A 19955-nucleotide genomic window follows, 5' to 3' on the forward strand; every position below is an offset into this window, starting at 1 on the left:
AAAAAATAAGAATCAAATAAAATGAAATAAAAGTTTTTAAAATTTACTAAAGTACTAAAAAACACTGCCCAAATCCTGGGCACCTAAAAAACTGAACTAGAGGGGGCAGGGGGATTGTAGAGGGGAGGGGTCTGTCGGCAGTACTAAAAGTTAACTAGTTAGGTGCCAACTCCCCAAGCTCCCTCCACAACCCATGGTAAGCAGTGTCCCCCAGACTGGATGAAAGAGAAAATAAATTGTTTGTTTCTTTTTCCGTTTAAACATGGATACCCGAGAGGTCACTTTTTCTTCCTCAGAAATGTCTAGCACCTGTCTTATTGCTAGAATGAGGTCCTCCACTCCTTGGCTGTTAGGGGAATTATCCTCCCAGGCAGATAACTTCTCAGTGTTTGAGTCTTCAACAAGTTCACCTTCCTCCATAAGAGAGGGGTCAGTGTCCGACTCTGGCAGCTCTTGGGCCCGGGGCTGAACCTGGCGTTTGTGCTGCCTACCTGAGGAAGAAGACTAATATTCTTTCCAGGAATGAAGAAACTGTGACCAGACCTTGTACAGATCTTTTCAGGTTTTGCATCCAAGAAGGAGCAATGGCAATCGCCGACACCTCCTGGACTCACTGCGACGCCTGTCCCTAAGAAAGTCCGTCCGCAGACTGAGACCCTAGGACAAGAGAGTTAGGATTGTCAACACCGACCGACCCAGACCATATGGTGTCTCGCTTTAGCTCTGCAATAGAGATAGCGAGTTTCCTGGCCCAGGCTTGTTCCAGCACGCAGGAGGCCTCCCCAGATGGGCACTGGCCTAGTTCTTCAGCCTCGCAAGTCGCGCATAGGGCATCCGGATCTGACTGTCCACAAGGTAATTTTGTCTGGCACCTTGAATAAGAAAAATATGATACCAAACTGGTACCGGCAATCTTGGACTTGGAACTAGTCCCTCTTACTAACATGGTGACACCACAGAAAGGAGAGAGAAAATACAAGACACACTTTGTATAAAACAGTCTGACAGTATAGTACTATATATGATTGTGTGTGTGTTTGTGACTTAGTGTCCGGTTTATAAAAAGAGGGGACTATACCTATATAGGAAAATATACAATCAATCACAGGCAAAGAGCAGGAGATAAAACATTCACTTAGTTTGAAAAGTTTCTTCCCTCAGGACAATCGTGACAGGCACCTCAGAGGCTGTGAGCAGTGTGAAATGGCTGCACTGTGAGGAAAGCTCGGGAAGAAATTTCTCTTCCAACTAGAAGCACCTCCTCCCATACACAAAATCGCGCCTGTATCCCCCACAGAAAAAACTGGTAAGAGCTGTTTGGGCAGAGCTCTCTGCCAGTGAACTGCCCACAACTTGGTACATGGCATCCCCCGCTGTCTGCCGTCAACGGTGCTGTGGTGCGCAGATATGGACAGAGACCACCGGCAGCTCTGTCTCAACCCAGCTGAAAATGGGAGACTGGAACTGCTGCTGCAGCTCCTAGCGCGGTCTGCCTGCTGTCCTGGTCTAGTGCTATGTGCCCCCAGTCACTTTCTGAGTGACCGAGTGATCACTTCTGCCCGGGAGCCTATTTCAACCTAAGTTAGAGGGGAAAGTGCGGCTTTAAGCGCTGTATGCGCTCTCCCTCCATGCTGCGGGGACACTGCTATTAGAAAAAAAAAAAAAAAAAAATCTAAGTTAAAGAAATACGTGCCTACTCCAGTGGCACTAAAATTAAAACTGTAATCTCTGGCTAGAGGGAGCATAGAGGGGGGGGCAGGCCAAACAGGTCTTTTCAGTGCTCAACTCCACACAGCTCCCTTTATACCCCATGGTGAGCAGTGTACCCCAACTGTTTGTGCAAGAGAAAAACAGAGGAGGCACCTGCATAGTCTCTTCTAATGAGGACATCATGACAAAATCCAAAATCCGCGCTGACAAGCTTCTATCTGGTACGCATGTTACTTACCTATACTAATTTCATACATCTTGACAATATTACACCATGAGGCGCCTTGCTGCTTTATCATTATATATATATATATATGCACACCTATGCTAGGGAAGAGTCCGGATGTGCATTTGTGCCACAGGAAGGGAGTTACCAGATAGGAAGTTACCATTTTCTAAAGCAGACACTGCCTGACTGGATAACCAGTACTGCTCCTCTAATGTAATAAAAAGTATCATTCATTATATAGTTCTAGATTCATTTTGTTTGCATTCAGCAGTCTTACTTGCTACATTTCAGGTATACAAATACAGAAGGAAGGTCAACATTAATACATTTTCTCCATCTTTATGGTACAAAGGAATATAAACACACACCTCTCTGTGGTCTGCTCAACAAGTAGTCCCGCAATCTTGTTTTCAAGTTCCTTATGCTCCTGCTGAAGGCTGGAATACAACAAAAACCTTAATTATATGGATTTAAAAATAATATCCACATATCACATTTAAATTCACTCTGACTCACTGTTCACAGTGTATGTAAACTCAGATGCCCAATTAGATGTAATATAAATGAATTATGGTGAGAAATGAAAAACAAACACATAGCTAGTGAATTGTGAGCTCTGCAAGAAGCTTACTAGCACCAATACAGAAACTAGGTAAAGTCCTATAACCCTATAATTGTTTATTCAAGAGGTTACTTATAAATATAAGCATCAGACAATGCACTGTATCACTGGAATCTTCCAGATTATAGACTGTATTCCAATCAACTTTTTCTGTTTTTTGAGAGAAAGGAATTCTTTAACAGTAAAAATACATACATTAAAATGTAATAAATCAACATACATTATGTTTATCTAAAAAAAATTTAGTCGAACATAATCAAAAATAATCATTAAATTAAATTTGGTACAATAAAATGGCTTTTTTCAATTCATATGCGATATGTATTATAATGATTCATCAAAAATAGAAGTATGTATATAAACTATATTGGCTCCCAATAGCATACAATAATAAAAATTTCCCTCACAGATGTTATTCTTAAAGAATAACTCAATAAAACACACATAAATAAAAATAGGTATAATCTCTACAGATAGACAATGTCTACTTAGATCATTATCTATAATCAGACTAAATTAATATAAACCAATCATTTTAATAAATTTAATTACATTTTTAATGTTTTGGAAAACATTCCCCAGACTTTGTATGTGTGTCCAGAATGAATGCTGGACCTTAATTGTCCACTGATACAAAACAAAAAGAGGATTTTCTCCACATGCAATGGAGTATCACAGATGCAAATAACGTCCTGCAAGTTCATGCCTTATCGTTTGAGTAATAAACAAGTCTCACAGCCACCAAATTAGAATAGTAATACAACCAGGCTCTATGGTTCAACCACAATGTGGCTAGTTCAATTTAATATCCGGCTTGCTAGGGAGATAACTACCAAATCCATGCAGCCTCTGTGGGGGAGGAGAGGACTGGTCTTTGGAATTAAGAAAAAATACTCCTAATCCGATGTAGTCTCCTAGAGTTAAATCAGCTGCTGAGTGTGTTGCGGGCACAAACAATAACGTAATAACAGTCCTCCACTGTGTCTGGTTGAACTCGCATAATGTATTGCTTGTAAACACCACAATAATAAGTATTCAAAAGTGCCAGTCTATCAATCTAGACTAGCCATATCTAAAGTCTCACTGAGTTGCTGTGGATAAAATGTTCCTAAACAACAAAAAAAATAAAAAAAAATGCCTCCCCCATATGTAAAACACTTGTACCTATCAGAAACCTTAATTGTGTCCATTACCTGTAGAATCCCTAAAATCTTTAGGCTATCAACCTTCCTATCATGCAGTGAGGCAAAATGTTTAGGAATACAGTGATTGAGCACACCATCAAAAATTGTTGTGACAATGATCAAGGATGTGCATATGCTGCTTCATTAAGCAAAGAAACAAAGATGAGAACAGATTCAAGGAAAGACGATAGTACCATACACACTCTACAACCACTTTACAACAAATAAAAAAAAATCTTTTAAAGTATCTACAAACCACTCCCCTCTCAGCAAGCTGTGCCAGGAAATGTTATATTTTCTTGGACATTTTTTTCTTTGAGTAAGTTGACAATTACATCCGTCAGGCTCTGCCTGAGATCCGACATGAAACTGGGGACGGACTATGATTTCTTCCTCCTCCTTCCACTTTCTTCCCCAAATAGCTTTTCTCTCACTACTCATGGGAAGTAAGATGAAGCACCCTGTCGCAGGTGAGAATGTACAATTCCCCTTCTTTATTCCCAAATTGATACACAACAAAATACCTCTCACTCTTGTTCTGCAACTTCACCAATTCAGTGCTCAGATCTTGTTCTTTGTTGGACTGTTCCTTCCGCTCTTTTTCCATTCTGTTCTTGGTTTCTTCTTTCTTAGTTATCATGTCTTGAATGGATTTCAGATTTCCCTATCAGAGTATAAGGAACTTGTGAAATAAATGAACACAAGAGCAGCAACTCTAGGCCACAGGGATATGTCAAATAAGCACTTGTGACAAAAACCAGCAGCAAATAGTGGTACATTTTGTGTTTGAAAACTAAAGCATACATAACAACAGTGAATTTCAAGGGTCCAAGATAATAAAACGATTCTGCGGTGCGAAAAATAAATAAGTTTTAACTAAATGCTTGAGATATCATGTTATGAAATAAATTGGAAAATTTGAAGTGCAACACAGTTTAAAGCTGCACTACTACCTAATGTGCCAAAACACTTTCATTCACCACTTTAAAATGACTGCAGAAGGTGGGGAGGGGTGTGAGTGGGAGCACCAATCAGAAGCTGCAATGTCCTCATTTGTGGAATCTCATTGGTCCTTGCACTCATAATCCCCTCACTATCAGTTGGGGCTGTGAGACTAACCAGAAAGACCTGTAAAAGCAGCTGTACCGAGAAGCCCCCAGGGAGGCAGCAAGGCTATTATACCCAAATTGTAGTGCAGCTTTATATAATTCACAAGTGGAATGTAGGTATAAGTAATATTTATATTTGTTAAACATGTCAAAAATTGGTGGTTAGTGTTTTACATGGCATGAAAGACTGCGGGCGAAAGGGGGGAAAATCAAGGTTCAACATTGCTGTATTTATTTATTTATTTTTTTGGCACCTGGAGTAGATCTATACTGCTGTAGTATCAAAAATGGAGGCACAGGCACCAGGACAAAACATCAAAGAATACCACATTACATGCAAGAAGGGTTTGGATCGATAAAATGAATAGATATATGTACAATTATGCTAAATCCAGAAGACTATCCCTACATTCTTTATACTTCAAAATCCTGAGGCTTTGATCCTTGGTTCTACCTTTTACTGGTCTATTTTGGACAATAACCTTCTTTATATATTGTGGGTAGCGCTGACTTTACAACACCTTTGGTGTATCCTTGTTTAAAAATCTATACTGTTAGCAGCCAAAACATTCATGTTTCAATAAATCAATGAATAGATTTGCTGTAAACTCTTACCTGTCTTCTATTTCTTCTCAAGGTTAGGTTGCGGCATGCGGGCTGAAATCTTCAGAACATGAGATAAAATGCCCAATTTTTATTTTATTTCATACCTTCTGTTTCTGCATTTCTTCTTCTTTCTGCTGTTTTAGCAGTTTTATTTGAACCTGCAGCTGTTTCTCTGCCTGGGTTTGTCTGTCCAGCACCTTCTGATAACTGTCCTTCAGCTGCCCCCTGCGCTCAACAAGCTGCTTCTGAAGATGCAGTATGAAGATAGTAATAAAGAGAAAGATTGTAAGGCATTGTACAACAATTTAAAACGGAATTACACAAGCTATCACAGGCAAATATTACACACTCACCAAGATTTGCTCTGTGTCCCCATCAGTAATCGTTTCTGCATCTTGCTTCCCACAATCTGTCTAAGAGCAGGGAGGAGAGGGGCAACAAAATGTATAAACAATAGTTCATTTGCATCTCATAATTTACATTATTGTAATCAAGGTTAATGTTACCATAACTTAACTCATTAAATGGTAATTTGTGAAGCAAGGGGTAAAATATTTAGTAAATGGGTCAAAAAGCTGAAATAGCTTTCTTACTTTCCTTCCGATATACATAGACAGTACTGGCCATAATACTATGATGAGGCAAAAGAAATATAATCCATTAGTCACTGTTCTACTGTTTCTCATCACAGAGTGATTAAGTAAGAAAAGCTCCTCTAACCCAAAGAGTTGTGTGACAGGATCCAATGTAAAGGGCTTGATGATCCTTACACTTCTATTTTCACGCAATTCTAATTATATATACACATGACCCCTTGGGTTTCAGCTATAGTAGATACTATAGCAGAACTCTGAATCGCCAACTGTCATTCTGCACAAATTCTGTCACCCATTATTTGCTAATTACATTTCTTTAGGTTTATACCCAAATAAATGGGCCAGTATTTTTTTTTTTATATTAGATCAATTATTGTTTACTGTTCAAAAATTACCACATTATAGTCCAGTTGTTCCGTAACTTTGTACATAAATTGAGTCTGTATTTGTATTTTTAGCAAATGGATTATATTCAGTTAAAAATAGTGAAGCAATATTCCAGCTTTCACTCACAATAATAAAAACAAACGTACAACAAAAAATGTTTGTTGGATTTATGAAATGATATTTATCTGTATTCGTAAACATTTGCAGAAAAATTCAGTGCAGATAAAACCTTCTTAAAATTGTGATTTAATTTTTCTTGCAAATATTTTGCAATAATGTATGTGTAACTAAAAGGCTTGGATGTCATGAGCATTCCAGCCTATGTCAAAGCATGTTAACATACACTCCAAACATAGGGGCGCTGTGGCCAAGTTGGGTCTTACAAGACTCAGATCATCTCTTCCATGCAGGAAACAATAGAAGTAACCTCACTGGCTGCTCCTACAAGTCACTACGGAGTCATAATGGCGCATTGCTTTAGGATAGATGTCTGTATGTGTTTTTTCAAGTGTTTAATTAGCGACAAGGTGTCCAGGAGGACACTCAAGGGTTAATTACATGTAAGCTTAGTCCCTCATGGTTCATTAAAGTCTTAAGCGGCAACAGAAGCAAGTACCATCAGATGTAGAATTTACATCAGTGTGCTCCTATGTGTTTGACATCATTTGAAATCATACAGTGCCTGCGCCTAAATAGTTAAAATAGATACCAGTTCAGTGCAATGCCCCTTTAAATCTAAAAATTATATTTAATCAATCTATGCCTATGTGTTTGACAGTTTGTAAATGCAGTGTCATTAGAATGACTTTCCTACTATGTTCTTACTAGAATTACTACTCAGTTAGCTAAATAACTATATCTCACCTGCACAGCAATGCATCTAGTTGGGCGTTCAGCATAAGCATCAGGGCTGTCCCCCTCGAACGAATCCGTGCAGGGTCTGCAATGGTCTTCCTCCATGTCCAGTTCGTTTACAACATCCCCTTCAATTGGACTTGAAAGCTCTGACATGTTTACAGCATGGGATAGATCCTGTTTTTCAGACACCAAATCCATGTCTGCGAGTTTGGATTCTAACGACTGCATGTCTCCTGCTTTCTCCACTGTGTGACCAACTGTACCCTGATATAATTATATTTAATCAATCTATGCCTATGTGTTTGACAGTTTGTAAATGCAGTGTCATTAGAATGACTTTCCTACTATGTTCTTACTAGAATTACTACTCAGTTAGCTAAATAACTATATCTCACCTGCACAGCAATGCATCTAGTTGGGCGTTCAGCATAAGCATCAGGGCTGTCCCCCTCGAACGAATCCGTGCAGGGTCTGCAATGGTCTTCCTCCATGTCCAGCTCGTTTACAACATCCCCTTCAATTGGACTTGAAAGCTCTGACATGTTTACAGCATGGGATAGATCCTGTTTTTCAAACACCAAATCCATGTCTGCGAGTTTGGATTCTGACGACTGCATGTCTCCTGCTTTCTCCACTGTGTAACCAACTGTACCCTGATATAATTATATTTAATCAATCTATGCCTATGTGTTTGACAGTTTGTAAATGCAGTGTCATTAGAATGACTTTCCTACTATGTTCTTACTAGAATTACTACTCAGTTAGCTAAATAACTATATCTCACCTGCACAGCAATGCATCTAGTTGGGCGTTCAGCATAAGCATCAGGGCTGTCCCCCTCGAACGAATCCGTGCAGGGTCTGCAATGGTCTTCCTCCATGTCCAGTTCGTTTACAACATCCCCTTCAATTGGACTTGAAAGCTCTGACATGTTTACAGCATGGGATAGATCCTGTTTTTCAGACACCAAATCCATGTCTGCGAGTTTGGATTCTAACGACTGCATGTCTCCTGCTTTCTCCACTGTGTGACCAACTGTACCCTGATATAATTATATTTAATCAATCTATGCCTATGTGTTTGACAGTTTGTAAATGCAGTGTCATTAGAATGACTTTCCTACTATGTTCTTACTAGAATTACTACTCAGTTAGCTAAATAACTATATCTCACCTGCACAGCAATGCATCTAGTTGGGCGTTCAGCATAAGCATCAGGGCTGTCCCCCTCGAACGAATCCGTGCAGGGTCTGCAATGGTCTTCCTCCATGTCCAGCTCGTTTACAACATCCCCTTCAATTGGACTTGAAAGCTCTGACATGTTTACAGCATGGGATAGATCCTGTTTTTCAAACACCAAATCCATGTCTGCGAGTTTGGATTCTGACGACTGCATGTCTCCTGCTTTCTCCACTGTGTAACCAACTGTACCCTGATATAATTATATTTAATCAATCTATGCCTATGTGTTTGACAGTTTGTAAATGCAGTGTCATTAGAATGACTTTCCTACTATGTTCTTACTAGAATTACTACTCAGTTAACTAAATAACTATATCTCACCTGCACAGCAATGCATCTAGTTGGGCGTTCAGCATAAGAATCAGGGCTGTCCCCCTCGAACGAATCCGTGCAGGGTCTGCAATGGTCTTCCTCCATGTCCAGCTCCTTTACAACATCCCCTTCAATTGGACTTGGAAGCTCCGACATGTTTACAGCATGGGATAGATCCTGTTTTTCAGACACCAAATCCATGTCTGTGAGTTTGGATTCTGACGACTGCATGTCTCCTGTTTTCTCCACTGTGTGACCAACTGTACCCTGTTCTCAAAAGATTACTTTCCATCAAGGCTGCAGCTGATATAATTTAACAAGCCAGAAGAATTAATATTGCAGATCTCTATCACTCACAGAAACTTACCAAAACATATGCAGTACATTCAAATAGCCCATGAAACATAAAATACACAGTTTATTCAATACCGATGACAATATTTTAACATTTCAAAATACAGTATACAGTCATGGCCAAAAGTTTTGAGAATGACACAAATATTATTTTTCACAAAGTATGCTGCCTGTTTTTATTATGGCAATTTGCATATACTCCAGAATGTCATGAAGAGTGATCAGATGAACTACAATTAATTTAAAAGTCCCTCTTTGCCATGACAATGAACTTTATCCCCAAAACATCTGCACGCACAGTGAGGTGAAGACTTTTGGAGGATGGCCTGGTGTCAAAAAGGCCAGTAAAGAAGCCACTTCTCTCCAGGAAAAACATCAGGGACAGACTGATATTCTGCAAAAAGTACAGGGATTGGACTGCTGAGGAATGGAGTCATTTTTACTGATGAATCCCTTTTCAGATTGTTTATACCGTTGGGAACTTGTGGTCAATCCTCAAGAGGCGGGTGGACAAACAAAAACCCACAAATTCTGACAAACTCCAAGCATTGATTAGGCAAGAATGAGCAGCCATCAGTCAGTATGTGGCCCAGAAGTTGACAGCATGCCATTGATTTCATTTTGTGAAAACCAATACTTGTGTCATTCTCAAAACTTTTGGCCATGAATGTATATGCAAACATTATAAAACTGGAAATAATTGGGGATCCCCAGCCCCACACTGCACAGACCTACCCCTGCTATGGGACTTAGAGTTGCTGTCATGGACGGGACAGAGCCCATTGGTTCAAGCAATGATGTCTGTCTACCGCTTTGGACTGTCACCATTAATTACTAATTATGTGGAGGCTCTGGGTCATACAGTGTTATCAGCATCTCTCTGAGCTGTACATGAAATCAAACAAAGAAGAAATAAAGGGTCACTAATTGAGGCACATGTAAGTACTCAAATCATTAACATCTTTAAAAAAAAACAAAAAAACTTTTACATCGTAAATCAATAAAATCTTCCCAATACTTATAATATAAATACATATAGATAGCAAAATATTAAATAAGTAAAAGTGCAATATTGTGAAAATTAAAATAAAATTAATATTTAGAAATAAAGCTATGTTTACTACTAAATACAAGTTAGAAAGATTACACATCTGCAAAATATCAATTCTTAAACTAGTCATAAATAGAGAGGAAGATATCTTGTGTATCAGATTGCTGATTCACATGTGTTGAAGTGCACTCATAATAATACAATGTATCTATAATATTCCGTGTGGTTTATCTGGTTGTTACAAAGTACATGTTATTATGCTGTTATGCACATCGCTTATTACACAACAGAGCAGTCACTGTAGAGAAAATCTCTGATGTAAATGCAACATGCTAATGGAGATTTAGAAGTGTTTTTACTCAACCCTCCTCATATCCACCAGACAATAGTCATTCTAGTGTTCCTATGCCATGAATACATCTATGCTCCAACACTGTACACCAGTCAGTACACAGTGCACCCATGTCCTGTATAGCTCGGTGAGGTCAGAAGTAGACATTCCTAACAAGCCTTTTTTTAATTGCTCTGTACTTTACCAACTTAAGTATCTCCCAACACATATAGGCAGCTCCAGAGAGATGTGTCTTGCTTTATTTAATTAAATAAGACAACTATAATTCCATTGTCTGTCATGCACCTGGCCAAACATCAGGGTCCTTTTGGCGCTATCTATGCTACAGTTATAATCTTGCAGCACAATTTACTCATAGATGGATATTGAAAGTGGGCTTCCTGATAAGTTGAAAGATCAGTCTTTGTGTTGGCTATTGAAATCTGTCAATTGCAAAAGAATATCCCTGATGAACTCAAACATGTTTGTTTTTTTTACGCTTGTGGGACACCAAGATTTCTACCACAACTTGGTTAAATGGTGGAAAGCAGGAAGAAGGCATGAATTTTTTTTTTTGCTTTAAAAAGCCCCCCCCCCCCCCCCACAATACATTGTCTCAATACTTTGCTGGAAATCACTGACTCTGAATGTTTTACTTATAGAAGAGGCTTTTTATTTTGCCCAAAACACCGCAAACTGAGGAATTGTATTTACATCATATGTAAAAAAGAGAAATAAAAATTCCATAGTGCATTATCCTTTTAAGGATTTTTATTGGATATGGTAATAAAAACATATATGTATAAATCCTAGACAGGTATATTGGCTGCTTACCAGAAAAAGATGTTGATCAATACACGTAACAAGATCTTTAGTTCAAAGCTTTTCTACTATACACCTTGAAAAAGCCCCCTGAGGGTCGAAACGCGTTGGTGGAGACTGGTATACTTGGTTTTGACGATCAGATTTGTATGCGGTGGATCATTCTTCAATTTGAACTAAAGATCTTGTTACGTGCATTGATCAACATCTTTTTCTGGTAAGCAGCCAATATACCTGTCTAGGATTTATACATATATGTTTTTATTACCATATCCAATAAAAATCCTTAAAAGGATAATGCACTATGGAATTTTTATTTCTCTTTTTTACATATGATGTGATGAGGATTTGAAGAGGATAATACATGACAAATTGGATGTCGGTCCACACTACACATAGATGTCCCATAGGAACTTCATTCATATGATTTGGGGACATATGGATTTTACTATTGACATTCATTTTCTCAATTCCTTTCCTCTTTCTGGATATGTTATTTAATTTCTTTTGAGCCTCAACTGTATTTCAGTCTCTATTTTGTGTGTATGTCACACAATAATTTTTTATAAAGATATTTTATTTTTTTATCTTATGTATGTCACATACACCTCTATGATTTAACATCAGCGCCTATAGAAAGTGTCATTCTGTATACCAAGTACAAAAAGTTTGTCTGCAGGAGTTTCAGGAGGTGCCTGTGGTTGGTGACAGGAGGTGCCATCCGCCCTAAGGTTCTTCGAGCCAGGCCGGAAGGTGATAATGAAATGGAAACGGGAGAAAAGAGGGACCACCGTGCTTGTCTGGAATTCAACCTTTTAGCTGATTCAATGTAAGACAAGTTCTTATGATCAGTGTATATTGTGATAACATGTCTTGCTCCTTCAAGCCAGTGGCACCATTCTTCCAATGCCCACTTGACGGCCAGTAACTCTCGATTGCCCACATCGTAATATTCATCAGCGGAAGAAAATCTTAGGGACAAATAAGCACAGGAATGAAGGTGATGGTCTCCAAGGTCTCTTTGAGATAGCACAGCTCCTACATCTGAAGCGTCGACTTCGACGATAAATGGAAGGTCTGGATTAGGATGTCTCAGAACAGGAGCAGACACGAAAGCACGTTTCAAGGCTTCGAAGGCAGATACTGCGGCAGGCGGACAGATTTTGGGATCAGCTCCCTTGCGAGTCAGAGCCGTAATGGGAGCAACAAGAATGGAAAAAGAACTGATAAATTTCCTGTAATAATTAGCAAATCCTAGGAACCTTTGGATGGCCTTAAGATTTGAGGGTTGCACCCAGTCGAGGTTGTACTTTCATCGGATCCATTGCGAAGCCTTCAGCGAAAATAACATATTCCAGAAAAGTGACTTTGTGTCACTCACCGGACTGTGAGTGCTTCTTCCCGGACATTTAGGAACCGTGGCCGTCCTCCATCCTGAGGGACTGCGCATGCGCAGCCCTTTCTATACCTCCAGTGTATGTTCCTTTAACTTAATTGGCAGATCAGGCAACCTCCCTATATTAAGCACCTGTGGTCATCACCACATTGCCTGATCTTGGAGTCTCATTCCCCATGAGTCTCTGAAGGTGTTCCTGTGTTTCCTTGTTTATTCAGCCCTGCTGATTCCTGTGGTTTCCAAACCACTTCTACCTCTGTGGTTTCCAAACCACTTCTACTACTGTGGTTCCCATACCACTTCTACCATCTACTGAATCATCGTGACTGTGAGCTGATTCCTATCCGCTGCCTCCGTGCACTACAGTCTTCTAATCACTTCAACTCTACCATGTATCATTGGGACTGTTAGCTGATGCCTATCCGCTGCCTCCGTGCATTACAGGCTTCAACCACATCCACTCACCTGTTCATGATTGTGACTGCCAGCTGATTCCTATCCGCTGCCTCCGTGCACTACAGTCTTCAACCTGCAACTCGTCTGTGTTTCATCATCGTGACTGCTAGCTGATTCCTATCCGCTGCCTCCGTGCACTACAGTCTTCAACCTGCAACCCGTCTGTGTTTCATCGTGACTGTTTGGCTGATTCCTATCCGCTGCCTCTGTGCGCTTCAGTCTTCAGTCCTTGTCAACGCTCCCGTGTTTCCTTGAGTCTGCCTCCACTATTGCTACCCGCTATTCTCCGTGATCAACAGTGCCTGTTCAACTCTGCTCTCCCGTGTCCCATCGTTACTGCACCTGCTGGTTGCTATTGGCTACCTCCGTGTTCCCGCAGAGACCCGCTGCTGCTACTCCTCAGCACTACTCATCCATCTACTGCTGATCCGCTCTCCACGCTTTCCTGTGTTCCCTGCTGGTCTACCTACCCGTGCGCTGCACCTACTAGACCACCGCTTCACCCATCCAGGGACTTCGCATCCTGCCGGCCTCCTGCCGTTCAGGTATCTCTGCACTCCTGTCTGACTGCCTCCTGAACCACGGTATGCATACTTCTCATTGACTGTGCTGTGTATTGCATACCTTGCTGGACTGTGTTGGTTCTCCTCTGGAGTGTGCTATCCGCTGAGTCTATTGCCATCATTGACTGTGTTATCTTATGCTGGACTACTTCAAGAGACTTTCTATATTGGCAGTGTTGTTCAGTCATTTATACATTTATATTGTGCATATTACTGTGGATCAAAGTCAAGGTGCCCGTGTATATATTGTGTTGCAGTCTCTCCCCGTGCACCTCCTCACATATATATACCTGTTCCAGTATCCTCTCACATAGCAGTGGTACAACTTGCTAACGCAGACCACTGACTCCCCGGATACCTCCACTTGGATTCCATTCCTTCACTCAGACAGCGGTACAACTTGCTATCCGCAGACCGCTGACTCTCATCACCTCCTCGTTTCTGTTGGACATTCCTCCTCACTATAGCAGTGGTACAACTTGCTACCGCAGACCACTGACTACCTTCACGTGTCCTTTGTCCATACAGTTCCTCGTGTATTACTACCTCCATATTGCCAGTGCTGCTAGTCATAGACTTTCCTGAGCATCTCATCATCTGCTATTTCCTGTTCCGTGATCACCCTGCTACCAGAGTACCATATTACCACCTATACTGCTCTGGTAAGCCTATCACCTGGTGATCCCTGGGTAAAGACTCCTAGTGCCCGTGACAGTAAGATCAGGCCATGACAGACCCAGATACGGAACCTACTGCTAAAGAGATGCTGCAGCATCTGGTCAGCCGTGTGGAGCAACAGGATGCTCGCCAACAGCTGTTACTTCAATGTTATCAATCGTTAACCTCCCAAGGAACATCTGGACAGACTGTTACAGCTAGTATTGAAGCTCCTGTACTTTCCTCCGTTTCCCCAGTGCCATCCCAGGTGTCTACAGCTCCTACGCTTCACCTGCCTACTCCGTCAAAATATGACGGGGACCCCAAAACTTGTAGAGGTTTCCTTAACCAATGTTCAGTCCATTTTGAACTCCAACCTCAAAATTTTTCTACCCATCGTTCCAGAGTGGCCTATCTTATCTCATTGTTTTCTGGACAAGCCCTGGCTTGGGCCTCCCCTCTGTGGGAAAGAAACGATCCAATTCTACAAGATAGTGCCAAATTCATTTCCACGTTCCGAAGTGTGTTCGATGAACCAGGTCGTGTGACCTCCGCTGCTTCCAGCATTCTTCGTTTGCGACAAGGCTCCCATACAGTAGGACAGTATGTCATTCAATTTAGGATCTTAGCCTCTGAACTTCAGTGGAACACTGAAGCATTAGTTGCCGCCTTCTGGCAGGGGCTCTCCGATAAAATTAAAGATGCACTGACTACCCAAGAGCTTCCTTCGTCACTAGAAGATTTGATCTCTCTTTGCCATCGTGTAGACATGAGATTTCGTGAAAGAGAATCTGAGAAAACAACTTCTGCTAAAGCACCTCTTCGTTTAAACCCTCAATTTCGTCCAGTTTCACCTTCTGTGATTCCCATGGAGATAGGACGTTCCAAATTATCTTTAGAAGAGAGGAAACGAAGAGTAAAGAATAGACTCTGTATCTATTGTGCTGATTCCACACATATGCTCAGTTCTTGCCCTAAGAGATCGGGAAATGCCAGGCCCTAACTAGTTCTGGAGAGGTGAAGTTAGGGTCCCTGGAGTCCTCTCCATTGTCTATGAAATCTAAAGTCTGCGCTTTCGTTGTTACGATTTCCTTTGCTACCAAATCCTTTGAGTCACAGGCATTGATTGATTCCGGAGCAGCAGGAAATTTCATTTCTAAATCACTAGTGAATCAATGGTCCCTACCAGTGATCACTTTAAAAACACCCATTACTGTGACGGCTATAGATGGATCACGCCTCATCAATGGTCTCATCACCCAGAGTACGTCTCCAGTAACCCTTCAGATTGGTGTACTACACCATGAAGAAATTTCGTTTTTAATTCTTCCTGTTACGACAAGTCCGATTGTCTTAGGCCTTCCATGGCTTCAGTGTCACTCTCCCCAGATTGACTGGCGCACCCCTCAAGTTACGTCTTGGGGGTCTGAATGTCACCATCGTTGTCTCTCTCAAGTTATTCCTCTTAAAGTACAGCGATCTTCCATCTCATCTTCCTCCCCGGGACTCCCTCCTCAGTATGCTTCATTTGCCGATGTGTTTGATAAAGCTCAGTCTGAACGTCTTCCTCCTCATCGTTCTTGGGATTGTCCGATCGACCTTCTACCTGGCAAGACTCCTCCCAGGGGCCGGGTCTATCCTCTCTCGTTACCTGAAACTCAAGCCACATCTGAGTACATACAGGAGAATCTCCAGCGTGGGTTCATTCGACCTTCCACCTCTCCCGCTGGAGCTGGGTTCTTCTTCGTCAAAAAGAAGGATGGATCATTACGCCCTTGTATAGATTTTCGTGGACTCAACGCTATTACTATCAAGAATCGGTATCCCATTCCGCTGATCACTGAGCTATTTGATCGCATCAAGGGAGCTCGGATATTTACTAAGTTGGATCTTCGTGGTGCCTACAATTTAATTAGAATCCGTTCCGGTGACGAATGGAAGACCGCGTTTAACACCAGAGATGGGCATTACGAATATTTAGTAATGCCCTTCGGGCTGTGTAATGCCCCCGCGGTTTTCCAGGGTTTCATCAATGAGATCTTTCGGGACTTATTATATGTATGTGTCGTTGTCTACCTGGACGACATATTGATCTTCTCACAGGACCTGCCTTCTCATCACCAACATGTGGCAGAGGTCCTCTCCAGACTACGGAAAAACTCATTGTTCTGTAAATTGGAAAAATGTTCATTCGAGTTACCCCAGATTCCATTCTTGGGGTATATAGTTTCCGGAGTTGGCCTGAAGATGGATCCAGACAAAGTAAATGCTGTACTACATTGGCCTCAGCCAACTACTCTTCGTGCCATCCAGCGTTTTTTAGGTTTTGCCAATTACTATAGACGCTTCATTCAAGACTTCTCATCCATTGCATCTCCCATTGTAGCCTTAACTCGAAAAGGGGCTAATACTAAGCAATGGTCATCTGAGGCTCTCCAAGCCTTTCAAATCCTCAAAGAGTCCTTCTCGTCTGCTCCCATTCTGCGACAACCTGATGTGACACTCCCCTTCTTCCTAGAAGTAGATGCCTCTAATGTGGGCTTAGGAGCTATTCTCTCCCAACGCTCGGAGCAACAAAAATTACATCCTTGTGCCTTCTACTCTCGGGGTCTTCTGCCCGCAGAGAAAAACTATACTATCGGGGACAAGGAGTTGCTGGCCATCAAAGCTGCATTAGAGGAATGGAGATACTTGTTGGAAGGAGCTCGCCATCCGGTGACGATCTTCACGGATCATAAGAACTTGTCATATTTGCAATCTGCTCAATGCCTGAACCCTCGTCAAGCAAGATGGTCTCTTTTCTTTTCCCGTTTTGAATTAATTATAACCTTCAAACCAGCTGCTAAGAACAAGAAAGCTGACGCTCTATCTCGAGCTTTTGTGACGTCCTCTGATGTAGAAGAGGTTCCCAACCATGCTATTCTAGACCCCAAATGTATTTCTCTGGCTGCTTCATCCACCAAAATGCTACCATTTGGGAAGACCCTCGTGCCTCCTACTCTGAGGAGGAAAATCCTTTCGTGGTTCCATGCCTCTCGTTTTTCTGGACACGCCGGTGAACATAAGACCTTTGAGATTCTCTCTCGTAGTTACTGGTGGCCTTCAATGAGGAGAGACGTCAAAGAGTTTATTGCTTCCTGTGATTTATGTTCTCAGTTCAAATCCTCCCGCAGAACTCCAGCAGGGTTGCTGCGACCACTACCCATTCCGTCCAAGCCTTGGACCCATATTAGTATGGATTTCGTTACTGATTTGCCACCAAGTAAGAATCACAATACTATTTGGGTAGTGGTAGACAGATTTTCGAAGATGGCTCATTTCGTCCCTCTGTCCGGTTTACCTTCCTCGTCTACTCTGGCTGAACATTTCATTAGAGAAATCTTCCGCATCCATGGATGTCCGTCTGAGATTGTGTCAGATAGAGGAGTACAATTCGTTTCCAGATTCTGGCGGGCCCTTTGTAAAACCTTGGGCATACGATTAGCACTCTCATCGTCTTACCATCCGCAATCTAACGGACAAACGGAACGAGTCAATCAAGATCTTGAGACTTTTATTAGGATGTTCTCTTCAGCCAACCAAGACAACTGGGTAGAATTGCTCCCTTGGGCTGAATTCGCCCATAACAACATGTACCATGAGTCATCATCCAAAACTCCATTCTTTGTGGTTTACGGTCACCATCCGTCTTTTCCGGAATTTCCTGCCCTCCCACCCACCCAAGTTCCTGCTGTGGAGACTGCTTGTCAGACCTTCAAAAATATCTGGTCTCAGGTCAAAACCTGTTTAAAGAAGACATCTAACAAATATAAGTCTTTCGCAGATAAGAAGAGGCGGGCTATTCCACCACTAAAAATTGGAGATCGGGTTTGGTTATCTACCAAAAATATTCGTTTGAAGGTTCCATCTATGAAATTCGCCCCTCGTTTTATTGGTCCATATAGGATCATTCAAGTTATCAATCCAGTATGTGTTAAACTTCTTCTTCCTAAGAATCTTCGGATCTCCAATGCCTTCCATGTGTCCTTGCTCAAACCTCTCATCATCAACCGTTTCTCGACTCCTTCCTCAGCACCGCAGCCAGTTCAAGTTCATCAGGAGGAGGATTTCGAGATTACTGAGGTATTGGATGCAAAAATTTCGCGAGGAGTCCTCCGTTTCCTCGTTCATTGGAAGGGCTTTGGTCCTGAGGAGCGTTCATGGATCAAAGCTGAAGATCTTAATGCTCCTGCCCTTCTGAAGAAGTTTTATTCCAAAAATCCGGACAAGCCCGGTTCCAGGCGTTCTGTGCCCACCTTTAAAAGGGGGGGTACTGTCACTCACCGGACTGTGAGTGCTTCTTCCCGGACATTTAGGAACCGTGGCCGTCCTCCATCCTGAGGGACTGCGCATGCGCAGCCCTTTCTATACCTCCAGTGTATGTTCCTTTAACTTAATTGGCAGATCAGGCAACCTCCCTATATTAAGCACCTGTGGTCATCACCACATTGCCTGATCTTGGAGTCTCATTCCCCATGAGTCTCTGAAGGTGTTCCTGTGTTTCCTTGTTTATTCAGCCCTGCTGATTCCTGTGGTTTCCAAACCACTTCTACCTCTGTGGTTTCCAAACCACTTCTACTACTGTGGTTCCCATACCACTTCTACCATCTACTGAATCATCGTGACTGTGAGCTGATTCCTATCCGCTGCCTCCGTGCACTACAGTCTTCTAATCACTTCAACTCTACCATGTATCATTGGGACTGTTAGCTGATGCCTATCCGCTGCCTCCGTGCATTACAGGCTTCAACCACATCCACTCACCTGTTCATGATTGTGACTGCCAGCTGATTCCTATCCGCTGCCTCCGTGCACTACAGTCTTCAACCTGCAACTCGTCTGTGTTTCATCATCGTGACTGCTAGCTGATTCCTATCCGCTGCCTCCGTGCACTACAGTCTTCAACCTGCAACCCGTCTGTGTTTCATCGTGACTGTTTGGCTGATTCCTATCCGCTGCCTCTGTGCGCTTCAGTCTTCAGTCCTTGTCAACGCTCCCGTGTTTCCTTGAGTCTGCCTCCACTATTGCTACCCGCTATTCTCCGTGATCAACAGTGCCTGTTCAACTCTGCTCTCCCGTGTCCCATCGTTACTGCACCTGCTGGTTGCTATTGGCTACCTCCGTGTTCCCGCAGAGACCCGCTGCTGCTACTCCTCAGCACTACTCATCCATCTACTGCTGATCCGCTCTCCACGCTTTCCTGTGTTCCCTGCTGGTCTACCTACCCGTGCGCTGCACCTACTAGACCACCGCTTCACCCATCCAGGGACTTCGCATCCTGCCGGCCTCCTGCCGTTCAGGTATCTCTGCACTCCTGTCTGACTGCCTCCTGAACCACGGTATGCATACTTCTCATTGACTGTGCTGTGTATTGCATACCTTGCTGGACTGTGTTGGTTCTCCTCTGGAGTGTGCTATCCGCTGAGTCTATT

The 19955-nt window shown here is 42.1% G+C and overlaps 1 protein-coding gene across 4 annotated transcripts in view; it reads right to left on the reverse strand.

Annotated features, from left to right (window-relative positions):
• RNF214 (ring finger protein 214) overlaps positions 1-19955 on the reverse strand; it is a 60180-nt gene that overhangs the window by 31061 nt on the left and 9164 nt on the right. Inside the window, exons 1-10 of one of the 4 annotated variants that reach the window (XM_075190091.1) lie at positions 9944-10143; positions 8864-9121; positions 8475-8732; positions 8086-8343; positions 7697-7954; positions 7308-7565; positions 5814-5873; positions 5565-5702; positions 4270-4409; positions 2308-2376 (exon numbers count right to left, since the gene is read on the reverse strand). In XM_075190091.1, the coding sequence (XP_075046192.1) occupies positions 2308-2376; positions 4270-4409; positions 5565-5702; positions 5814-5873; positions 7308-7565; positions 7697-7954; positions 8086-8343; positions 8475-8732; positions 8864-9121; positions 9944-10036 (1790 nt within the window). In that variant the 5' untranslated portion in view covers positions 10037-10143. Of the gene's footprint in view, positions 1-2307; positions 2377-4269; positions 4410-5564; positions 5706-5813; positions 5874-7307; positions 7566-7696; positions 7955-8085; positions 8344-8474; positions 8733-8863; positions 9158-9943; positions 10144-19955 lie in introns of those variants that run through there. The other 3 variants (XM_075190090.1, XM_075190093.1, XM_075190092.1) reach the window with 3 other exon arrangements.

The sequence above is a fragment of the Mixophyes fleayi genome, chromosome 11, assembly GCF_038048845.1.
Source record: "Mixophyes fleayi isolate aMixFle1 chromosome 11, aMixFle1.hap1, whole genome shotgun sequence".
Lineage (NCBI taxonomy): Eukaryota > Metazoa > Chordata > Amphibia > Anura > Limnodynastidae > Mixophyes > Mixophyes fleayi.